The sequence below is a fragment of the Quercus robur genome, chromosome 9 (genome assembly GCF_932294415.1).
Source record: "Quercus robur chromosome 9, dhQueRobu3.1, whole genome shotgun sequence".
NCBI classification, from domain to species: Eukaryota; Viridiplantae; Streptophyta; class Magnoliopsida; order Fagales; family Fagaceae; genus Quercus; species Quercus robur.
This window is the reverse complement of record NC_065542.1, coordinates 56,575,447-56,601,328: the sequence shown is the minus strand read 5'-3', so window position 1 is coordinate 56,601,328 and position 25,882 is coordinate 56,575,447. Positions and strand designations below refer to the sequence as shown.

Here is a 25,882-nt window from a genome sequence, read left to right as displayed (position 1 = left end):
TCTTTCTTATTTCTTATTTCTTTTTTCTTTTTTCTTTTTTCAAATCCATTTTGCATGAAGCTCTAACATAATAACAACATCCTTCACTAGTGATGTTTGAACATTTTTATCCAGTTCCTCTACGGACACACAAAATCCTTTTCACATCTTACCTACATGACATTTGAGGTAGTGTTTGATTAGGTTCACCCTAACAAAAATAAAAACACAGATGGTGTGAAAAGCTATGAAACTCTGGGTGTAAAATCTCTCTTTTATATCCAACAATACTTCAGACATAACCAATTTAACTACTTTTTTCACAAAACTTTTAATTGGTCCAACGTTATTTTCACATAGACTACCATTAAAATCATAGCCTATTGAGAGAACTATCCCTAATATTCAAATTGAGCACGTCTATTGTGAAGCCAATCAATGTGAAGATGTTCCTGCAAAATTTGAAACATATCTAATATCTTAATGGTACCTTTGATAGAGCCGAGCATTGCTATAATAGACTAGTTAATTCTTAATGTTATGCATATCTTGTTTCTACCCAAAAATAAAAAGAAGAAGAAGAAGAAGAAGAAGAAGAAAATCACCACTTATTTCTCAAATTAAAAGTCTGGCGACTGAATTGGCAACTCGGCCCCCGTATACTTTAACTTAGCAAATCAATATCTACAATTTAAAAGCACCATTAGTGGTGGGGTAGTTGATGCAGTTTTGGATTGTTACCTTTCTATCTTACTTGAGAGTTTCACAGATTCTTTCTGACATGGAGTTCTGGTTGATTCTTAAAAGATTTCCCCTGTGAATTTATTTTAGTAAAAAGTAAAGCTGCTTGAGTTTGTCAAAGGGACCATTACTAGGGCCTTGTGGTTGTGGAGCATGAGAATTGGTTCTTATTAAAGCCTATTCACATGGGACACTGTACGTTTCTGCACTGATTACGTCACAGACTGCAACATAATGTTCAACATAGATTTGATGATGATGTCTTCTCAACGTTTAAATGATGAAAGGCCTCTCTCTCCTCTTCTATCTTCCATCTTCTATTCCACCCACCATATATTCTTTTCTTTTAGCAAATAAATAAATAAAATGTCTTCAACTTCTTTTCGAAGACTGGTAGTTGCAGTGCCCATGCTTTGATGCTTCTTCTTTTTTTGCCTCTTCGTTTGGAAATCTAACACAAAGACATTTATCAAAATACCTTATATAGGGCTAGTGGGTATCAATATGTCATGGCCTTGTTTGTTTGTTTTTTGACCTTTTCCTTAGCCATGCATGGCCATGGTTTTAAACTTTTCAAGCTCCTCTTTTTTCTTCTTCCACTCTTAATTTTTTTATTGAAACATATTTAGTTATTCCTCATTTTATAGTTGCATTCAGTATTCCTACTCCACTAAGCAAGACATTTATAATATCCAATTGTTCCTCACATGTCCAATTATTTGTGTTTCTGAACTTGATGATTAGGGAATAAGTGGGAGCTTTTAGATTCAAACTTTCAGAGTGTTAGAAAATAATTAGATAGCTGTTTCATATTTAGTAATCTGACTGATTAGATTTATAATATTTTATGAAATTGACTAAATTATTTTCTCTAAACTGCAAAGCTTTTATTCTTGCATGAAACAAAAGTTCACATGTACATATCTTTGTTGGTGTGGGTGTGTGTTTCAAGCACTTTTATTATTTTTTATTTTCTAGCCATTGGAAATTTATGTTGGGAAATAAAAGATAAAATAGCCATTGGACTATTATGAGAAAAATAACATTTAGGCAATAATGGTTTGAGCTTTTATGAGTGTTATTAGTAATCAATAACTATGGGTTATTATTGAGTAGCATATTTAATACTCATCACACTCTTTCCTATAAGTTGTTCTTGAACCTCCGTGAGTGGAAGTGCGTCCATCACGAACGTTGACACTATAATCTAATCCTGAAGGGTTATTTGGCCAAGAGAACCAGTTGTCCTGAGTTTTACTTCGGATAGCACAAATCAATCTTTAATGATAACGCTTTTGCAGCGTGATTCTATAGTGTTGTGATATTGTTCATATATATATATATATATATATATATTTGTTCTTTCTAATTTGAATTTTAGATAAAATACTTGAGATAGTATTTGTTGTATTAAACTTGTTTATTCAATGATATATTTCTAACAATCTTAAAGTTTGACTCGTGTTTTAAAATGGATAAACAAGTTATTAATACATTTTCGGATGGTTCTCACCTTAAACGTTTTTTGTACTGTGATGTATACAAAACTCTTTTTAGATATGTTAAAGACGTTTAACAATCATGGGTCAATTGGTTTTATTTTTTATATATACAACAGTCATTCTATTGGGTTTGATTAAAAATTGTTATTATTCTATTCAATACTGCCATTTTGTGTTTTTTGTTTTCATAAATATATATACTCAATTCATATGAAAGATTGTAGTTTATTTCATATAATATTATAAAAGAGTTTCTACTTCCACGTTGGCCGTGAACATTATTTGTTCTCTCTTATGGTATCTTCATCTAGATAACGAGAAAAAGCTATCAGTAAATATATGTGGTTTAAGAAATATTCTTTTGAGGGAAAATTATCGTGTATTCCTAGAGTATTATAAATGCGTACTCTCTCCTCTTACATGAATGATGGGTCACACTAATTAAATTCACGATGGAATCTACCATTCATGTAAGAGGGAAGACTACGCATTTATGGTATTCCGGAAGTATCTAATAATTTTCCCTTTTTGAGATTCATAAAAATTAATTGACGATATATTTCAATTATGTGAATTCTCATAAGAAATGAGATAAAATTTTATTTTTGGTACAACTAGGAAAAAAATGGTGTAGACTTATGGTGAAAGCATTCCTATTGTTAAGCGGGAATAATGGTGCCTTATTAACTTGGTATCATATTGTATGATGAAGGATTCAATGACACCATAATTTAATTAAATATTATCTTTCGTGCTAAAGTATTCAAGTGATCACTTATGATTGTGTGAAGGAAATGTTTATAAAGTAAAAAAATGAAGTTAAAAATGACATAAGCCTATCTTGGTATATCTCAAATTGTAGAGGGTGGTTGGCTAAGATGTTAACAAAAGCTAAAAGAAGAATACCTCAAAGTGTGGGGCACTTGCCTAAGGTCATACTACATGAATCTAAAAGGAGAAAACTTAGTTCGCAAACATGTGTTTGTGTATTTTTTGCCTATGTTTGTTGTAGTTCATGCTATAGAATTCTTTTCATCAAGAGTGATGTATTTAGAATTGTATACTAGTATTGAATCTTAAAATGCTATATTCTTTAAGTATGTGTTTCCTTTGGAAAATAAGGAAAATGTGTTGCATGAATTTATTGATACTTCTAATGATCTTGTTGTAATGTGCAAGAATTGAGAAAATGTATGTGAGCTAGAAAGGAAAAGAGTTACCATAATGATTTCCTTACATGTGTTGTTGAAAATGAACATGTAAGTAATTATGATACAATTAAATTTGTTGATGCACCATTATGGTTGGAAGCTTTTAACAAATTATTAGATTATGTCTAATCATACTTGGAATGGGTTGAGCTTCCACCTAAGGTTAAACCTATTGGTTGCAAGTGGATCTTTGAAAGAAAATTATAACCAAATGAGATTATAAATAAGTGTAAGGCATGCTTCGTAGCTAAGGGCTATAAGCTAAATTATCATGTTGATTATTTGATACTTATTCTTCAGTTATTAAGGTTGCATATACATGAATTTTATGTCATTGCATTTATTTACGAACTTATTGTACATCAAATAGATGTTAGAAATTCTTTACTAAATGATGATTTAGAGGAAGATTTATATGGAGCAACCCAATGGTTGTGATGTCTTTAGAATATAAAGTTTGTAAATTGGTTTTAAATCATTGCATAGATTAAAATAAGCACCTAAACAATGAGAGTCTCTTCTTTCTTCAATCACTCTGCTTAGACAACCCCCCCTCCCCCACCACCTTTTCTTTGAGAAAATTTAAGTCTTAAACCCTATTCCTTGATATTGTGAGAGTGCCTTTTTTTGTGACACTCAGGCCCAAGGATCCCAGGCCGAATAGTTTGTGGTTTGATGGACCGGGCTTTGATTCAACACAGCTAACAGGTTGTTTAAGAATCAAGTAGTGCATAGGGCATGTTTCCTACAATACATGTAAACTGACAAGTAAGGATATTTGTATTGAAAGACAAATCAAAACAGCAAGGTAAATGCAGAGATCAAAATAACAAAAGCACAAAACAACGCTATAAGGATCCTTAAATCAGTGAGAAATATTTTATTGAAATTTTCTTTGTTATGGTTACAGTACGCTCACTAAGACGTGATACAAGGTTCAAGCAAGCTCAAAAATTACAGTCTTGAAAGGATACTGGGAAGTAATATTACTAACTTTCCCTGAGTTTTCTCTTCTTTACAAAATTTCATCAATAGTTTTTCACTCCTCAAAATCTCTCTGCCTTCTTCGCAACCTTCCCTTCCTTTTATAGTGATATTTTGGAGTCTCAGGAGAACCATTGGTTCCCCTGTTTTCTCTTCTGGTTAACAGGGCATGTACCGTGCCCATCACTCAGCAGGTTCTATTCCCTGTTTTTCATTCTTCCCTTCTTTTCAACTTCGATTCCTTTGAAAGTCCATGGCTAGTTATCTATTTCGGGATATGCTGAGGTCACGCCTTTCTCGATCCCACTGTTTGGCAGTTCTTCCTTTTTGCCTTTTTTCCCAGTCGGGCGGAATCCCATTCTGCCGGTTTGAAAGTTGTCTGTTGCCATTCCTTTTTTCGTACTTCTCCATTCTGGTTCCCCGAGGCGCTTCCCACTTGCGCCATGAGAGGTCGTTGATTCTTTCTTCTTTTCTTGTTGGGTCGTTTGGCGCTTGTGGCTTCTACTCTGTCTTTTTTTTTTTTTTTTTTTTGTCTTTTTCTTTCGAACTGTCTTAATCTTTCTTTGACTTTGCTTATGCGCCTAGGAGGATCCGCACCTCTTGGTAGTCGCTGAGGATCCTGGCTATTTCTTCTTCAATCTCTTGACGTGGGCTTCTCTTCCTTCTTGATACTTCTTTTAGGCTTCAAGCCTCTTGGGCCTGCCACTTCTTCTCTTTCGTGGTCCCCTTGCACCTGTTTCCTTGGGCTTGGCTTATTTTCTTTTGGGCTTGGGCACTGTGATCTTTTTTTTAGACTTCAACAGATACAAAAATAGGTATAGGTGAGCCAATATGCTTGGACTCCATTGGCTTTTTCCTGATATAAAAGCCTGCCTTTTAATTTGGGCAAAAATAGCCAAATAATACATTTTTGCAAACTATGTTGCAATCTATCATTGCTTTGAAAATATGTAGGATCTATCACTTTTTGGGTACTTGAGTTTGGCAAAATCGAGTTTTCCATAGTATTCAAGTTCCACAAACTCGAGTATCATAAAAAATTTTCCAGCAAATTTGAAGTTTTCTTTTTCAGAGAAGTTGAGGTTTTAGAACTCGAGTTTCAAAAAGGTGGTAGATCCCTACATATTTTCAAAACAATGATAAATTGCTAATTTTTTTTTTTTTTTGCTAAGTAGTGATAGTGGGCCATTTTCACCATTTAATTTGTCTAATAGTACTATGATGCACTTACTTTGAAACAAAGAAACCAAACTTATGTCAGTTCACCATCTAGCCAGACTAGCCACAGAAGGTTGGTTATCAAGCACTATTCAAATGCTTCTGTTCTTTGGTCTCTATCTTGCAACATCAGCATACATTAAGTGGGTAATGGAAGAGCCACTCCTATCTACCATGATCCAGTTTTGAATTTGTCATTGAATCCAAAACACTTCAAAACTGACATTATAAGGTGCTAGTCAACACGATTACAATGCTTTTTTGGTAAATCCACCTTGATTCCCACCATACCAATTTTTTATTCTCTCTTCTTTCTCAAATTCTGGATTAGTTACTGCACTAATTACATTTTTCAGTAATATATCTGCCTAGAACAAATGCAATAATCAGTTTGCAAAGAATTTTTTACTTTTAATTTATTAATTAAAAATAATCTCACAATATAAATTATTCATTTCCTTCCACTATTCCCTTTATAACCATAAAATTTTTCCTCTCTCTTCTATTTCCTTTTATTCCTCTCTCTGCCTTACCTTTCTCTTCCCCTCCATTTTGCCAAACAATGTTGTTGCTTCTTGAATGCTATTTACCACCTAACTCTGAGTTTGGTTGCAATAGAAATAAGGAAAATGAAAAGAAATGAATAAGGAAAAAAAAAAAAAAAACTTTTCATATATATGTTTGGAAATAGGAAGGAAGAAAAGAAAAGAGAAAAATATATTTCTTCTTTCCCTTGTTTGGTTTGCAAAAGTAAGAAAAATGCATTTTTGTTTTTTTTTTTTTTTTTTATGCCCCCATAATTTGAAAGGGTTAAAAGTTATGTGCATAATTGTAAATTTTTGGTTAATGAAAATTCAAATGTATATTGCCTAAATTTTTTCATGAATTCTCTCTCTATTTCTGCCTTGCCCAAAATGGACATATTGCGCACAATGTGGGTTAGATCGGCATCCTTTTCTTTTCCCTCACATAAACCAAGCAGAGGAAACGTCTTTTTCAACCCAACCCAACCAAACCCTTCCCTTCCCTTTAAGGGATCCAAACGCGGTGTAAAAGGAATAAAAGTCTTCCATGGAAACTAGTGTACCACATAACGGATAATAGTCTTTTCAATCAAAAGACCTAATCAAGCTAAGTATTGCCACATATAAAAATTACGAGACTACTGCATTTTCTTGTTTTCATGTCTATTGATCCACTGCATCTTCTTTTGCATTGCATGGCAAAGCACTACAATCCTGATCTCTTTATCTGTTTGTCATTTAATTCTTGCTATACTCACTAACCGCATACCATGAGCAAAAGAAATTCAAACACAATTCTCTGCTACCATTCTACCAAAAATTGTACAAATAATACTAGTCCATTAATAGATACTGATTTTGAGACAGCAAAAAATAAATAATAAAAAAACTGGGGGAGACTTCCAAAAGTAGGACATTGTTGTTATGAAACCTCATTTGAAAGAGGACGACAGACACAAGCACACAGATGCAAATTCATTCATTCAATCTTCTTTGACATACTCAAAAGCCCTCAACAGAATGCTTCTTGTATTAAAGATTCATATAGTTCCTGCCAAACTGAATAACTTGGTTTCAGAAGAACACCACTTCAGACAACTAAAATTCTTTATAATAGAGTGGAGGATTTTCAGTAGGTAATATATTTTGGGATAGATATATTCCCCTTTCCAAACAACTAATTAAAAAACAACTTAAACAAGCATTCACATTGGTGGTGCTAAAATAGCTAACTCAAAACACCAAAACCACCCAACATTGGAGGTGTTATATCTAAAAAAATTTAGCTACATGCTACAATAAGTTGCTACTAGTAGCAACTTACTATAGCATATTGCTAATTTTTTTAATTATATTTTATATTCTCTCTCCAGTCAGTCTCCTCTCTCTCTCTCTCTCTTTCTCTCAAGTTAGTCTTTGCCTTGCTCTCTGACTCTCTCACTGACTCTCCTCTCTCTCTCACCGTCGATCTCGCAGCCAGGTTTGTCAGGTTCATGGTCCGTGGCTTTGTGATCTGATTTTTGGTTTCGGTGGTTTTGGGTTTCAGTTAATTTTGTTGTGGGTTTCGGTTGTCGTGGTGATGATGGTGGGTTGTGGCTGTTTGTTGTGGTTGGTGTTGTGGTTGGTTTATTTGTTAATTAGAGTTGCAGTGGTTTTGGTGGGTTTGAGTGGCGGTGGGTTGTGGGTGATGGTTGGTTGCTAGGGTTTTTCCTACCAGTGGTGGTGGTTGGCAGTGGGTGTGGGTTTGCTGGGTTGAGAAGAGGTGGTTTGCTGGTTGTCCTTGCTTCAAAGAAGAGAGAGAGAGAGAGAGATGGAGAGGAAGATAGAGAAAGAGACAGAGAGGAAGAGATAGAAAGAGGGTGAAATTAATACATAGAGAGTGAAATTAATAATAAAAAATGAATAGATTGAAAAAATAAGAGAAGAGATATAGGGTGTATTATTAAATGGGGTGTTAAAATAGATAAAACTTTTTCGCACCACCGATGTGAATGCTCTTATAAGAACCTGAGTGTTTATGGTTTGTGAGGTAGATTGGCTAATTCACAGTAGCCAAGCCTCCAAGAGAAATAAGGGACAGTTGAGAGAAAAGAGAGGAAAAGACTGAACTATGCCTAAAAATTCATGAATTCAACTTACAAGTACAAATCAGTAGTTATGGTCAAGCTATTAAGCTCTTTACAAGACAAAGTCAAGAGAGGCTCAAGATTGATTAACTAACTTCCAGCTCAGCAAAACTGACTTCTACTACAATTATCACACATGCTCAATTACAAAGTCACATGTCATATGTGCTTTTCTTAGGCTACACCTGATTGCACAAGTCAAACACACACACAGCTTACACTTGCATGCATGTGTATGCCAGGCTAATGCATCACTTGGTCATCACTTGATCTGTGACAGCTTCGTTAGTAAGTTCAGCTCATGTTGGCTATGTGAGATCCTTAACAATGCTTCCACGTTTAGAAGCAAGGAAAGAAGAGATGTGTACTACAGTTTATATATCCTAGTAAAAAAATGCTTAAAAAAAAAAAATGAATGTTATAACAACCAAAAGTTAGTCCCAAAATTTGGGGGTAGGCTAAATCTGATGAAATCTTTCAGAACTTACAAAGTAATAGTAATGTAATGTAGTCAGGACAACCCATAAAAGCCATCTTCAAGATGTCCTTCAAGATCGAAAAGTGTTGCAATTTAAAATCTTTACAAGGTCCCATCCAGTTACAGCCAAATCATCTAGTGAGAAGTCAACATCAAATAAGCCAGCAAGGTAAGCACGACATACCTAAAGCAAGTAACCTTTAAGCACGTCATCATATTATGTGCAAGAAATGCCAATGGCAATCCTTCATAGTAAAACAGAGATTACCTGCTCCATCCCTCTAAATGAAATACCTATGGACTGGGGGGCGATATGTGCTCTGTATGCTTTGTCTCAGCCATTTCAACTTCATATGGACTGATATCAGAAGATTTCTCATTCTCTGTTGCCATTGTTTTCAGTTTTTCTAGTTGAATTGCGCACAGCTCATATCTGATAATTGATGCAAGAAATCACATCTCATAAGTTACATTTTGAAAGAGAGAGCATTCAAGTGGTAAAAGAATTATTATCAAAAGAGCAAAAAAAAAAAATCAATACTATTGTTCCAAAATTTTCCTCCATTGTACCTCTTCAATGAACTTTTAGCAAAGGGACAGAGAAGAAAAAAAAATGTGCAAAAAGGTTTAGCATAATTTAAAGTTAGCTTGAGCTAGTTTTATTATTCTAGTTAAATGATTAAATTTACCATTTCATCATAATTTAAGCTTTTGGGACAATCGATTATTTATTTATTTATATATTAGGAGAAACATAGCCAAAAGCCACAAACCACTCATACAGTTTTCTTTTATTGGTAACTATTCATGTACAAAACACTAACTTGTTCACAATTCCTTATTTATATATATATATATATATAAAGTAGTCAAGGCCCAGCTAAACTTAGAACTTAGAAGCCTCTAGCTGAGTCAAGTGCGATTATAAAATAATTGGCTTAAATGCAAGGACCATGGTGAAAAAAGACACCCACAGCCAAACACTGTCGGACAAGTTACAAGTTTAGGTAATATCTGATCCGCACACAGCACATTTCATCCTCTCAGGGAATTGTTCATTAGATAAAAGATTCTCATGGTGTTCTGTGAGAAGTTAAGGGTTCACAGGCAAGAAAAGTAATATTTGAAATCAGTTTCATGCATAATTTAAGCTTTAGTTTCAATTATATTGGTGCCAGGTATATGGAGTGTGTCATTTTCTATGTATCACTGGAAGTGACTAATTTTTCTACACTGCTATTGGTGTGTGAGGCTATATAGCAAAATTGAAGAAACCTGTCTTGTAAAAGGCATGGAGATGAGAATTTGGACTCGAATAAATATGATGTTCATCTACTTATGTAATTGATTGGAAACTGATCACTGCCTTTTCATTTTTACAGACAATGTAAACTCAAACAAAAATTCTAGCTACCTAGCACTCTTCTGCTTGGGTGAATCATTTGAATTTTATTTTCTAAAGATAGAGTTTAAGTTGAAATAGTTGTGGTAGTGATTATGGTGGTCCGTGGTGGGGATGGGACAATAAAAAAAACATTGTGGTGGAAGTGTAGTTATAGTTGATAGTGGTGGAAGTGGAGGCAATGGCAGTAATTGGGGGGGGGGGGGGGGGGGGAGAGGGGGGTCCACTGTGGAGGTAATGTAAATGGGCTCAACGGCCACCCCCGCCTGCACCAGGGGGGGTAAATCAAAGATTCTAGAGTTGGTAGTATTAATGGTACTGAAGCTTGCTAAAAGGTAATGATGATCCCAAAGCATCATGGTACAAAAGCAGCTGTGACGTGGTCACCAAGCCAAAGTCATGGTGACGCATTGCCAGTAACAGCACAGATGAATACATGTCACTAAAACAGGGGGCAACTGTTGCCATGGTTGTGAAAGCTACGGCATTTGTGGCAAGGTGGCTGCTGAAAATGACAGCAGTCACCAGAAATTATAAGCAAAAGAGACAATGATATCCATTTTCAGTCATAATATGCGGTATCAGCCTTTATACACACACTTCTAATACCAGGTGACTAGTTCTTCTTTGCTCCTTCAGTTATCTTTAGATCAACAATATAAATAAAGTGAATCTTGATCAAGTCAAAAACTTGCTTTAGCTTCCAATTTAAGAAGCTAATATTGACTTAATAAATATTTAAAAAAAGAACACTTGGCTGACCAGAACACACCATCATCATCCATACTTGGCTCGAACTTATTGGAATAACATTGAAACCTGACACCATTCATACTATACTAGCTTGTTTGGATGGAGGGGAAGTAGAGGGAGGGGTATGGTTTTATTAACCTTGTTTGGATGTTTTTTATTAACCTCCTAACCTCTCTTTTCTAATTCCCCAAATTGGAGGAACTTAGACGGTGAGGGGTTCCTTTTATATCAAAAAAATTTAAGTGATCAATTTTTCCTTTATGATGTGAATTTATATCAATTTCTTTAAAACTAGTAAGTTACCAATGCAATGCACGGATAATGTTGTAAAGTTTTATGTAAGATGGTTTTGGAGAATGTTTTATATGTATTATAGCATAATTGTAATAGAACTTTATTAGTAATGAGTTCTTCATAAAATGTAACAACTATAAATTGCACACATATATTTATTATAATTATTCAATTAAAGTAATGAGAAAATAAAAAAACAACTTTGGAGGAATATTATAGAACAAAAGTTGATATAGAATGTGTCTTTCTCTTTCTCCTTAGTTCTAAAACAAAATAAACATCTCAAACTCAATCACATTATTTACAAAACCCACAAATCTACAAAGTCCAACCTTAACATCAAAATCGTAATTGCCGCTGTCACTCAATATAAAATGTAAGCCCCCTTTCTTAGTTGTAGCCAACTCATATGGGTTAAAATCAGATGAAACAACAATGTCAGAGTTCGGTAGGTGTTGTCAAAAGACTGAAGGTAAATAACATCGTTTTTGGTCTGTGTATATTTGACATGGGATGACATAAAGGGCTATGGGTAACTATATATAGTGGGATAGAAGTACAAGAAGTAAAAAAAGTGAATTAAAATGTAAAGAGTTTTGTGTGTATGTGTGAGGGATGAAAAGTCTTAAAACAAAACATTGAACCAAAGGATACAATGAATATTTATTTTTTAATTAGAAAAGTCTTGAAACATGAAACCAAATGAAACAAAATATCAATATTTAATTTCTTCTTATCTTTAATGTGGCACTTGAGAATATTTCAATTCTCTTTGCATAGAATGCCCCACTTGGTAGAATCTCATGCTTTCCCATATGAGGTCTCTATTTTATTTTATTTTATATATATATATATATATTGATTAGCAAATGAGAGTCATAGTTTTCAATTTATATGATCAATCCCCTCCCCTCTCCTTTCCGTACTTAATTTTTATTACATTCAAACAAAGGGAAGGAGTAACTAGTCCCCTCTCCTCTCCTCTTCTTCCTCCCTTACCCTCTACTCTCTTCTCCCTCTAGACTTCCAAACACAGTGCATAGTTTCTCAACACCATTTACCTCACTTTTGAATGAGATACCCATTATTTATGAACTCTCAAGGATTTATAAACCTATGATTGATGCCTATTTTTTTATATTTGAATTTACTTTTAAAAAAATAATGGTGCCTATTTGGTGTGTGTAGGGAAGTGGTTTTAAACCCAAGTAATGTTGCGCGCCCCAAGTAAGAATAGGCCCAATATTGACCGGCCCATTCCGAAGGTAGGCCTTTCTATGGGAATCTAACCTCAGACCATGGGATTAGGTCCGGCACTCTTCTCACCCAGTAGATCGGAGATTGGTAAGCTAAGGATGATGTGCTTGTCAAGCTGCCGAGGAAGAACTTGGAGAGATGCAGAATTGTCTGAGGATTCAATCTGAAGCTTCTTGATAAAATAACAATCACCTCTGCATTAATGAGATTTACCTGCTTGGCACAGTCATTTTTATTGATGAATGACTGGCCTAAACAGTGTTGAAGGCCCCAAAAGTCTCCCTCCATCATGAAAATTGGGATGCTTGGCACAGTCACATTTATTGATGAATGACTGGCCTAAACAATTTTGAAGGCCCCAAAAGTCTCCCTTCATCATGAAAATTGGGAAGCAAGAGCCTGATGGGACAAGGAGCTCCCAACTGTACAGGGACAGCACATTCCAGAGAAGAAGGCAGGGCAGATATAAGAGGGCAAAGAGAGGGGGGACACAGAAAATTAGAGAGAGAGAATTGTAGAGAGAAAATACAGTATTATAAGAGATTCAGGAGCCTGTTCTTGAGCAAATTGTAACAAAGTGTATTATGTTGTCTCTTGCATGAATAATACAGTCTTTTCTTTGTAATTTTACGTAGAATCTTGTTCTTGTTCAAATCTCCCATTGTGGATCATTAGTAACCCCTCCTATTAAATTAATTGTGGCATTAGGGGACTATTTGGATTGAGGAGGGAGGGAGGGGGAGTGGAGGGGAGGAGAGTAGAGTTGGCTGAAAATAGGCTAATTTTGGGCTAATTCTTATCAACTCTACTCCCCCTCCCTCCCCCTCAATCCAAACGGACCATAAGAGTTTAACTTAGTTTTTTGACTCTCACATGATGTATGACAATATTTGTTATATCCTTAAAATGCACTTTCAAGGTAGACATAAAACACTTGATAGGCATGTTGATAATAAAAATATTTGAAATAGAGTATATACATGATTCCAAAACAATGTCAAATTTCACAATTGATTAGCAAAGTTTTTTTTTTTTTTTTTTTTTGTTGAGGGGGGGGGGGGGGGGTGTTGAGAAGAACAATGCAACATTTCAGGCATGTAACTCAGGTTATAAAGAAACAAATTCAATAATTATAAGAAAACGTAAGCACAAATGCACCCTCTTCTCATGTGGTCAAGCTCTGGAGTCGAAGAAACTTATTGAAAAATGGGGTCCAATTTATTAGATAATGTAATGAGCACAACTAGATTTTAATTATTAAAACTTGAAAACTTACTCAGCTATGTGGCTTTTGACAAGCTTAAAATATATTCTCCAAAACTGTCTTTCCTTCAAGTGACGAGGGCAAAGCATATATCGAAGTTTGGAAATTTCCTGAAAAAAAAAGAAAGTGTTTAAAAAGAACCACTTCAGGTATCAGTGTTACTGTTTAGGCAGCTTAAACAGTAACAGCTACTAAGTGTTAGGTAATGACAATCAAGAAAGATTTGACTTGGGTGTTCAAGGCAATGTATTGGACATGGGTTCTATAGTTCATTGAGAAAATATGAAGTTTCCCAAAAATCCAAAAAGTGCAATGAAACAATATTCTTCTACCCAGAGAAAAAGACCCTGTGAAGGGATTTTTCCTTGTCAACCAGTTGGCACAAACACCCAAAAATGGGGGAAAACAAACGCAGCCTAAAAAAGCACTGAAATTCAGATGCAAATCATCAATTGGAGTATGAAGATAATATGTAACAGCACAATACTAGACTAGATAGAACATTCCAAAAATAATTAAGCATAGCTGAAAATGCAAATTATACAGAATTCCTTGGCACACAACACAACTACCATAGTTGTTAGTTTAGTTTAGTTGATGATAGTGATACCCAAAGTAAAAGTAAATATAAACAAATAAAAGAAAATGGTGATTAGAAAAAGAACCTTAATTTTGGAGAGCACAAGAGTAGCATGACTTTGTTGCCACTCTGAAAGATCATTACGGACATTGCCCCTACTACTTGTTGTCATCACGGTTTCACTACCACCATCGTCATCGTCATCTGCAACCACAACCACAATCACATGAATGAGAGTCATTTTATTTATATATATTTGTGGGTTTTCATTTCATTTCATATATCATGTGTTGTTACCTTGGAGAGGGAAATTCTTGAAGGTGTCGAAAGTGAAAGATTTGACGAAATCAATGAGTTGCTCCGTGATTCCAAGTTGTTCTTCATCTTGGGGTTTTGGGGGATTGGGATTGGGATTGGGATTGGGGTTGTGTTGGGTGCTACTTTTGGTTGTGCGTCGGAACCACCAGGACAGGTCCATGTGATTGTGATGTCACTCACAAACACAGGAATCAATAATCACTGATCAGTGATTATATGAGGATCTATATTCTCATCAACTCAGCAACAACTTACTAGTATTTGTATTTGTTTGTGTTAAGAGATTGATCTTTGGGACTCGTAAAGACAAGAGAAGTGAGTGAGAGAATTGAGAGAAAAAAGTGATGAGAGAATTTTATTAATTCTTTGCTCAACTTTGTATCCACCCAAAAATAAAAAGGCGAAGAGTTTTGCCTTAACATTTGAGAATGTAGGGAAAAAAATTTTGGTAAGTCTGGGATATTTTTGTTGGTTAGTCCGCGTGTGGGGATAAGGGCTTTTTTTTTTTTTAAGTAAACATTAATATTTATTAAAATAAACACAAAAATATTAATATTAGTGTTTTAAATCGAGTTTATAATACATTATATAATCCCACATTAATAGTATCAAAATTCAATAAGTGGGTCCCACTGCTCATGTGAGAGAAAGGAGGAGGAGGAGGAGGAAGCCATGCTCCTCCAGACTATACAGTAACTACTCGAATGCAAGATATTGTAACTCTGCCTTTTGTTTTCTAACAAGGACCTAGACCTAGTGTAGCACTTTTTATCTTTCTTAAATTCTAGTCACTTGTTAAGATTAAGAAAGGCCAATTTTACTCACATAGACATAGTCCTTATACCTAAGGTGAATCTCAGCCAACCAACAAAAAAGTTTTGTGCAATATATTGTTCAAAATTATCTCTAAAATGCTAGCTAACAGATTAAAACACGTGTTGCTAAGTATTATCTCACCTACTCAAAGTGGCTTAATCGCTAACAATGCTCTTATTGCCTTTGAGTTGCTGCACACAATGACAAATAAGAGATATGGCAAGGAAGGAAGGGGGTATAGCATTGAAGTTGGATATGGCAAACACCTATGACTGTGTGAAATGGAATTTTTTAAGGGGTATTATGGCCAAATTGGGCTTTGCCAACAAATGAATAAAAGTAGTAAATGCAGTGTGTTTCTTTTTTCTATCCTAATTAACGGATCTCTAAAAGGGGTTATTTTCATTAAGACAAGGGTACTCAGTTCTCCCCCTATCTCTTCCTCTCATGTGTTGAAGGCTTTATCTTCTTCATTGCTTAAACAATCCCAATTGGATGGATCTTTGAAGGTTTTGGGTGCGAGCAAGTTAGGTCCTAAACTGTACCATTTATTATTCACATGATTGCATTATTTTCTATCGAGTCGCTATTCCAAAATTGTTCAAACATCCAAAATAATTTGGATAAGTATGAGACAGCTTCTAGTCAACATGTGAATATCTCCCCACTACTCGGATTTTTCTTCAGTCCTAATACCAACTACCAAGGCAAGACATAGACATCAAATCCTATTATTGTTAGGTGCACAGCACAGGAGAGAAATTGGTTTGATCAATATTTGTGGCAGATCGGTTCTTGTTTCCCCTTTTTACATACAAAGTTATTTCTCCAATCCAATAGCTACTGTAGATATGTTTAATTGATCCATATATAAGATCTTGGAATATTCCTCTGCCTGAGCATGTTTTTCTTCAAAAGGGTGTGGAGAGCACAAAATCTGGGGAGTTCTTTATCCATAGTACATTTGTTTTTGGAAGGAGAAAGTTCTCGAGCAGTCCAAAATAAAGATAATTGGAAGCATGTTTGGTGTTTAAAGCTTCCTTCAAAGATCAAAAATTTTCATCTTGCTAGATGAGGTGTTCCAGTTAAGAACCTATGCCCTGTATGTACTAGCCTAGTGATGTGGGATATCTTGGCCAGTCAAATTCCAAAAGGTTAGATCCCTTTCAGACTTAGTGGAATCTGTTTGAGAAATTTTTTAAGGTCCCCAGAATTTGATTGTAAGAAATAAGGACTTGCAACAGAATATAAACAATCGGTTTTTCGACATACCTCTCTTGGCCTAAACCGACGATCACACAGGAGCTTTGAGATTGTTCTACGCTGTCTAGAGTCAGCCTAACGTAGACCAGCTATTCAAATACGTTCTAAATTCCAGTTTGTATAACCCACGAACCAAAAACGTTTATCTGATGGTGTTGTGCACTACTAGAGTGATGCAAACATAAACCATAACCTAAGAGCATTACAACACTCTGTAAACATTATGAGAAATGCAGAATTTGTTCACTGTTCAATGGGTACCACTCTTGGTGTTTATATACACACTACTCTATTAATATTGAGTGGGATAATGGACTTAGTGGAGTAGAGTAACGATCCTAACCATTACTCCATAACTTTTGGGTGTTACAATTTTCCTAAGGTATACAGAAGGACATGCCCACTTTGGGTGTCCATCCATATTCTTTTCAGTTTCTAACACCTCCCACTCATCCACTGTGGGCATGGCCCTATTGTTCATCTCTCAATGTGTTTCTCAGTGCATTCATACTGGCAAATAGGTTGTGTGACCGCCGAGCACACCTAAAAAACATATTTGGGAGCACTATACTAAATCTTATACCAAGACCAACATAGCAACATCCCTAAAGTGTCTCGTTATGCCCTAGACATTTATTAACACATCAAGTCAAGCATCTCTAACCCCTCTTGAGTATAATACTCAGACTTATGCTTGATCCATCATAGCTATCTAGATGTACTCACGATTATTTCGCTACCATAAGCGCTATAACCTGTCGACAGTGAGTACAAATATAAGGATGGGTTACAAAAATAGTCTTTCCTTTGCACTCATGTCCTTTAACTTTGGTCCAATCGCTTTCCCAGCACTATCCCTTTAGACCAAATCCAACATGGCCATAGGTAACATGCCAAAGTAGCAAACGTTAAAATCTCAGCTTCATGACATAGTCAAAAGTGACAAGGGCATAAGTAGGATCTTAATGAAAGATCCATGGGACTCACATGGTGAAGAAGTAGGGATTTATTCTCTCACCTCCATTTTTGGTCGAGCAAGCACATGTAGTATGAAATACATGCTACGGTGGAATTCTCTTAAGTAAGAGCGTATGTCTTAACTCAATACACTGTACAAATCTTAGTCTAGTCGCTACTCAAGTGCCTAACTCAAGTCCTTTATTCGCTTGCTACCTCAGGCATCAAATAAGGTCTCGCATCTAGCTAACCACAGGCTACATGGACAATGGGTTATCCATGTAAGGTCTACTTAAGATAAATATATTATAGACCTCATCTTAGTTCCAACTAAGGCGGCATCTGTTTGTGTCAACCATCTATATATGCTACATAAACATTAAATGACACAATGTCTCATCTCTACTCACTACTTAAGCGCCAGAAGCGATCGCTCGTGTGAGTGAACCGACCTAAGCCTGCCGACATACCTTTCATACCATAGAACTCATCATATGGTATATGTGTGTGTAAACATACATATTATTAACTGAATAACATCATATACATTTAAAATAAAATATCCCAAAAGAGGACAATAAATGGTAACTAAAAACAACATATCATCATATTCTACATAACCCTAAACTCTTAACATGAGCCTGAAAGGCATCCCTTCCTATAGGCTTTGTTAGGGGATCAACAATCATGAGGCTTGTAGAAATGCATTTTAGAACCACTTCAATGTGAGCAACCATGTCTTGAATGTAGTGATATCATATATCAATATGTTTAGTTTTACCATGATACTTAGGGTCTTTAGCATAGGCAAGTGCTGCCATGTTATCACAATGTACCGTAACGGGATCTGAGGCATCCTTGACAACCTCAAGATTCTGAAAGAACCTCCTCAACCAAATTGCTTCCTGAACAGCTACTGAACATACTACATACTCAGCTTCCATAATTGATAATGCTATACAGGGTTGTTTCTTGCTACTCCAAGTGATGACGCTATTATTTAGCAAGAAAACATATCTAGATGTAGATTTGCGTTCATCTAGGTCACTGCCCCAATCAGCATCACTATAGCCAATCATAAGCAAATCTGAACTCTAAAAACAAAGGATGTAGTCCGCTGTCCCTTTAACATACCTTAATATCCTCTTGACAACTTTCCAATGAGCAAGTCCTGGATTAGACTAAAATTTATTGAATAATCCAACAACATAACATATATCGGGCTGAGTACACATCATTGCATACATCAAGCTTCCAACTGCATTAGCATAGGGAACACGAGCCATCTTTTCTTTTTCATCTTTAGTCTTAGGACACATATCCAGGCTTAAGCTCTCATTTTTGGCAACTGGAGTATCTATGGATTTGCAATTATGCATTTGAAAACACTCAAATACCACTGTCTAAATGACTGCTTTAAACCATATATGGATCGCTTAAGTTTGCACACTTTGTGCTCTTGACCTTTGGTCATAAAGCCAATAGGTTGATCCATATAGATTTCTTCATCTAGTTCTTCATTGAGAAAAGCTATCTTAATGTCCATTTGGTATAATTCCAAATTCAAGTTTGCAACAATGGCCAGGATGAGTCGAATAGAGGCAAACCTCACAACCAGAGAAAAAGTTTTCTTGTAGTCAACACCCTCCTTTTGAGTGTATCCTTTTGCCACTAATCGAGCTTTATACCTTTCTATTGACCCATCCACTTGCTTTTGATTTTAAGAACCCATTTGTTTCCAATTGCTTTTTGCCCTGACGGTAGGTCTACCAGATCTCAGACCTGATTAGTCCTCATAGACTCTATTTTATCATTCATTGCTTTCATCCATTCATCACTAACAGAAGATGAGAGAGCCTCTTGCACAGTTCTTGGCTCATCATCATCCTGTGAAGCAATCATGAAAACTTACCCCTCAATCTCAAAACGACGATGAGGAACATTACCACAGGTGCTTCTATGTGGCTGAGGTTGTTGTGGATCAACTTCTAGTGGTGTGCTCCCACTAGGTTGTGAGTCGCTCCCACTGTCTCTAGGAGTTTCAAGAATATCTTCCTTGTCTTCTACTAGTCTACTTGGAATGCCTCCTTCTTGATCCATCATTTCATAAAGAGTTAAGTTCTTTTCAACCTCACTTTTTTTAGGGAATTCACCTTCAATGAAATCAACATCATGTGACTCCAAATTAGTCACACTTCCATTAGATTGTTCACCTATCAACACATAGCCTTTAGAATGCTCAGAATATCTTATAAAGATAAGAAGTATTGTGAACATAACCTGTTGAACCCCATGGCCGCAAGTTATTCAAGTCAGGTTTCTTGCTAGTCCATAGTTCATAAGGTGTGGAAGATACTAATTTAAAGGGCACTCAGTTAAGTATATAAGTTGCAGTCAAAAGTAGGGATGGCAACGGGTCGGGTTCGGGCCGGGTTTTTTGAAACCCGGACCCGACCCGCGAGTCTACTCATGTTACCCGGACCCGACCCGTTTAATAAACGGGTCTTTTTTTTAGCCCCATACCCGGCCCGTCGGGTCTCCGTGGGCCCCGCGGGCCCCGTCCAGCCAGCCACTTCTGGGCCTAATCCGTGGCCCAATCTTATATATATATATATATATAAAATAAATAAATAAATAAAAACTCAAACACAAACAGCAAAACAAATCAATCAACATTGTTGAAATGAGATTCTTAGACAGAAAATAAATAATAAATAAACACAAAAAATAGAAGAAATAAAACACCATTTATCACATCAAAAAAAAAAACTCCATTTATGGACCGATTTTTACATTAACACAAACATCAACTCCGATTCACATTTAAACCAACTCAAAATATACACATGCATTACATTCTATACAAATCGAATCCTCAAACAAATACCCAAAAACTACTGAGTGAGGAAATGAACCCAAAACAAAAATGAACCAAAAAAAAAAAAAATGAAGAACTCAGACCACTAAACTGACTAAAGCTCCATCGGCGGTGCTCCGATCTAACAACACGACCTCATCTCTCTCTGATCTAACAATCCCAAGCTCCGATCTATTGATTTCATGCTCCTCCGTGACAAACGGCAACCACCACGAGATCTTTGCTCCTCCACGAGGGTGAGGTTGGGTCGGTGAATGAATGAGAGTGACGGTGAGGATTAGATGTGAGTGTGAGTGAGAGTCAGTGAGGGGAGGATGAGATGTGAGTGAGCATGAGAGGGAGAGTCTGAGTTAGTGAGAGTGAGGCGGCTGAGTTGAGAGAGAAATGAGGGAAATGAGTTTTAGGGTTAGAGTTGATGTATATATATAGGTAGGTTTTTTTGTAATTTTAAATATATCTAACCGGGTCGGGTCGGGTACGGGTTCGGGCCGGGTTTTTACCAAAACCCGAACCCGACCCGGACCCGCTTCGGGTTTTTTTTTTTTAAACCCAAACCCGACCCTATTCTTTATCGGGTCGGGTAAAATCCGACCCATTAGGATCGGGCCGGACCGGGTACCCGCGGGTCGGGTAGAAATTGCCATCCCTAGTCAAAAGTGCATCCCCCAATATGAAATCGGTAGGTTTGCTTGCGCCATCATTAACCTAACCATCTCTAGCAGTGTTCAATTTCTCCTTTCCACCACACCATTTTATTGCGGTGTATAAGGCATTGTTAACTGCCTTGCAATTCCCTTTTCATCACAGAGCTCCTTAAATTGCTCAAATAGATACTCACGTCCACGATTAGTTTTGAGAGCCTTAATGCTCTTGTCTAATTGATTCTCAACCAATTTCATGTATCATCTAAAGCAATCTAAAGCCTCAGACTTATAAGAAATCAAATTGACATGACCATAATATGTATAGTCATTTATAAATGTGATGAAGTAGCAACCTTCATGCCTTGTCCTCACATTCATTGGACCACATATATCAGAATGGATTAGTTGCAATGGAAAAGATGCCCTTGTGGCTTTTCCAAACGGTTTTCTTTATCACTTTCCCACTAGACAATGTTCACATGTGGACAAAGTGACCTTAGCGAGATCACCCATAAGACCTTCTCTAACTAACCTAGTCATTATCTCTTGCCCTATATGGCCAAGCCTAGCATGCCATATAATTGAATTGTCAGAAGCATTATTAGATGAAGTAAAAAAAACTAAACTATCATTATTATAATATTTAATATCCAAAATTAAAAAACCATTTGAAATAAAACCACAGCCATAATAAATTGTTCCCAAATGCAATAAAACATAATTATTTTCAAAAATAAATTAGAAACCAAGTCTTAACAAAATAACTACGGAAAGTAAGTTCCTTCAGATTTCTAGAGCATACAATACATCATGGAGTAACAGAGTGCGACCACCTTGCAACTCTAGCTTGTAGGTACCAATTCCAAGTTATCTCCATGTTAGCTCCATTTCCCACTTTGATGTCTCTACTCCCAATAGGAATCCGATGGGACTCCATAAATCCCACTCTATCTCTTGCTACATGTTCTGTTACTACTGAGTCTACAGTCCACATAAGAGCAGAATTAGCGACAAGGACATGACTAGTTACAAAAACATGGTGAGATGTAGGATTAAGTGCTACCTTTTTTGGCTCAGTGCAATCACGAGCAAAATGTCCTTTCTTTTCACAATTATAACAAGTGAACTTAGACTTGTCCTTCTTTGCACGCTTTCCCCTAGTATTGCGCTTGACAAATTTAGCCTTCTTAGGTGGTGGCCCATTAGGTCTCTCTTGTCCAGGAGCATAATCGGGTTGCTTGCGTTTAGACCTAGATGCCTTACGCGAGCTAGTCTCAGCCATGTGCACAAAACTAATCGGCTTGGCTACTTCAAGGCGCTCAACTTCAAGTTCCAAGTGACGAGCCACATCATCAAATGTTTTGATGTTCTCATTATGTGTCAAGTTTTGACACATTGTCTCCCATGAACATGGTAGTGAACGAATCACTACTTGGACTTGTTGTTCGTCAGTAAGATTGTTTCCAGCTGATTTAAGCTCTCGAATCATGGAGGACATCGCTTTAAGATGCTGCTTCATTGTATGTTCAGAGCGCATCTTTTATGAATCAAATTTCATTGTTAAGCCATGTAGTCTAATGGCTAATGTCCCTTTATATCTTAGCTTTAATGCTTTCCGCATGTTTTGCGTAGTTGTATACTGCTCAAATTCACCAATCAAGTCATTGTGCATGCTACTTAACATTGTAAAGTGCGCATACAAATCTTTCTTGCGTCAACTTTCATAGGTAGCAAGATCACATTGGTGTTGCTCAGTGCTTCTCTCATTGGGTTTAGTCAACGAATGAGTCAAAATCTCTAGAACTTCTTGCTCATTTAGCACATACTGGATTTTGCGGTGCCAAATATTGTAATTTTTACCATCCAGTTTCTCTCATTTATTGAGATCAGCAACTATACCTTTGGAAGCCATTTCACTACAAAATTTCACAAATGAGACATTACACATTTCAAAAATTTTGACGTTCGATCTAAAATAAACTTAGATAATCAACACACGTCGCAAGATCGAAAATTTGCTAAGCTTCTTAATCATCTCTCACACCACTAGTGTTTATTACTAAGCTTAATTTTAATATATTCATGCAAAATTATGTATAGAAGATAACGCAACTCAACCATACTCCCACTGTTCCATATTTCAATTCTAAAAATATTTACAAAATATATGTATTGAAAATAATTCACCAATATTATCGATTAACTATTAAACCAAACATGCTATCACAATTTAAACTCATGAGAACAATTCATATAGGCATCTCATTATTTCACTAAGAAATAATTATTGTTTTGTCGCATTAAATATAATATTTATCTTTTATACTATATTTCACTAAGAAATAATAATGGAATTAAACAATTTACAAAATTAAATAAATTTCATATCATTTATGCATAAACCTTTTACGTTTCATGAGAAATAAATGCTAGGCTTGTATAGTATAGTATAAGTTTCAATGAAATAATTGGATGGATTAAATACAATTTTAATCCAAATAAATTATTGCAAATATATCACTGGTCATGATATAGAGTTGGTCATGTACTTATGCCCCCTTTTTTTTTAATAAAAAAATGGTGAAATAGATGCAATAGGCTTAATATGCACAAAACAAAAGAATCTCACAGGAAACAAGGATCCCAAATGTAGCACACGGACCCACTGTACAGTGCATGCTAAAAGTAACTAAGTAAATACAAACAATATTTAGGAAATAAATTATTCTGGGACCCCCTTTTTGTTTTTATTTTATTTGCTATCACTCTAGCCTTTTTGGCAAGTGAAAGACACGTGATGTGCAGGTTGTCTTCAACCTTCTTCCTTTCAACTTCTTTCAGCAAAAACAAGATTTAGACTAAAACTTTAAAGGTTTATATCTTTTTCATTTCAAATAAGCTTTTGATGTACCATATACCATTTAAAGCTTATAACATATAGATTCATAATATGAAATTATATTTTGCAAATAGAAATCATATAAGAGCAGTTTTGTCCATAAAGTTTCGGTATTCTAAGTTTTGTTAAACTATATCTCATGGCACACTTAGAGATTTGCTACGAAACTTAAGGTAGATATTAATACATGTAATATAAACAACATATATTAATTTCAAGGCATGAAATGCTCAGAATAAAAACTTACCATTGAAGGCCATGTGAGATGCATAGAAATTCATAGCATATCTCAGAAGCATAAAAAGGATTAAGAACTAATCATATATGCCTATAATATTGAGAACAACCTATAAATGCTCTGATACCAATGTAAGAAATAAAGACTTGTAGCAGAATATAAACAATTGGTTTTTCGGCATATTTCTCTTGGCCTAAACCGATAATCACATAGGAGTTTTGAGATTGTTCTACGCTGTCTAGAGCCAGCCTCCAAGCAGACCAGCTATTCAAACACGTTCTGAATTCCAGTTTGTATAACCCACGAATCAAAAACATTTCTTTGATGGTGTTGCACACTACTAGAGTGATACAAACATAACCCACAACCTAAGAGCCTTACAACACTCTGTAAACACTATGAGAAATGCAGAATTTGTTCACTGTTCAATGGGTACCACTCTTGGTGTTTATATACACACCACTCCATTAATATTGAGTGGGATAGTGAACTTAGTGGGGTAGAGTAACGGTCCAAACCATTACTCCATAACTCTTAGATGTTACAATTATCCTGAGATATACAGAAGGACATGCCCACTTTGGGTGTCCATCCATATTATTTTTAGTTTCTAACATTGATTAAGGCCAGTTCTAAGTTAATTAGCAAGAGCTAAGTCGCACCCAATAATTCATCAGTGATCCATTCCATGTCCGTAGATATCTCATTTTGTACCTCTTATGACTTGAGCCCCCTTTCCCCAATGACGACATTACTTGGAGACCCAATGTTGATTTAGGGCCCAACCTCATGAATCTTTAACTTGAAGGATGTTTTGGTGAAGAAAAATGAACAAGAAAACTCTAAGTATGCGCATGCATACCCCGTGTATGTGCGTGCATGTAAGGTTTCAGATTACCTGCAAGGAAATTTTTTTGGATATAAAATCATGTAGAGTGAATCCCACATTGGGCTAGGAGCCACCCTAACCCCTCCATGATCACTATAAAATTGTGAATCAAATGGGAGTTTTATTCAAAATATCCTCATGTTAAAGTTTTACTTGGTTATGACCTACTTTGACTAGTACCTTCGAGTTTAAAGTTTAATAACCTTCTTGGTTTTGTTATTGATTAGATTAACTGAAAGGAACGATCAAATCAAAATCTTTAAAGAGTTTTAGTGTTGAGGTAAAGATTTAAACTTTGTCTCTCAATTTTCTTGTTTGTTTGTTTGTTTGTTTGATTTCTTTTGTGTTTTATTGCTTTAATATATTTGTTGTTAGCTTAGGTTTGTTTAGTGTTCATATAGTAAGCATGATAGGTTGCTAGAAATCTTATTTCGATTGTTGTTTCCTTGTTGTTTTTGGGTTTGTGTCTTTGGGTGTATATGCGTGCGCATACTCGTAGCATGCGTATGCATGCACATGGGGCACACATACCCCGTGCATGCATAAGCATGCTCATGCCCAGAAACCCAAATTTAGGGTTCTTCATGTTTTATTTATTTATTTATTTATTTTTAGTTTTCATCACATTCTTAGCTTCTTTTTAGTTCAATTTTCACATGTTTAGGTC

General features: G+C 35.7%; 1 protein-coding gene across 4 annotated transcripts; it reads right to left on the bottom strand.

The window, feature by feature from the left end:
- Positions 1–6,979: 6,979 nt before the first annotated feature.
- On the bottom strand, positions 6,980–15,069 carry LOC126699225 (uncharacterized). 4 transcript variants are annotated; one of them, XR_007646720.1, is made up of 6 exons: positions 14,611–15,069; positions 14,399–14,517; positions 13,746–13,843; positions 9,032–9,196; positions 8,774–8,898; positions 6,980–7,218 (listed from the first exon to the last, which is right to left on the bottom strand). XR_007646720.1 is itself a non-coding variant. In XM_050396931.1 (5 exons), exons 1-4 carry the CDS (start codon positions 14,789–14,791, stop codon positions 9,058–9,060), a joined length of 537 nt encoding a protein of 178 aa, XP_050252888.1. In that variant the 5' UTR covers positions 14,792–15,069; the 3' UTR covers positions 8,256–8,898; positions 9,032–9,057. The 4 variants fall into 4 exon arrangements, 2 of the variants coding, with proteins under 2 accessions (XP_050252888.1, XP_050252887.1); XR_007646719.1 differs by having other exon boundaries at positions 8,774–9,196; XM_050396931.1 differs by lacking the exon at positions 6,980–7,218 and having other exon boundaries at positions 8,256–8,898.
- Between the last annotated feature and the right edge of the window lie 10,813 nt (positions 15,070–25,882).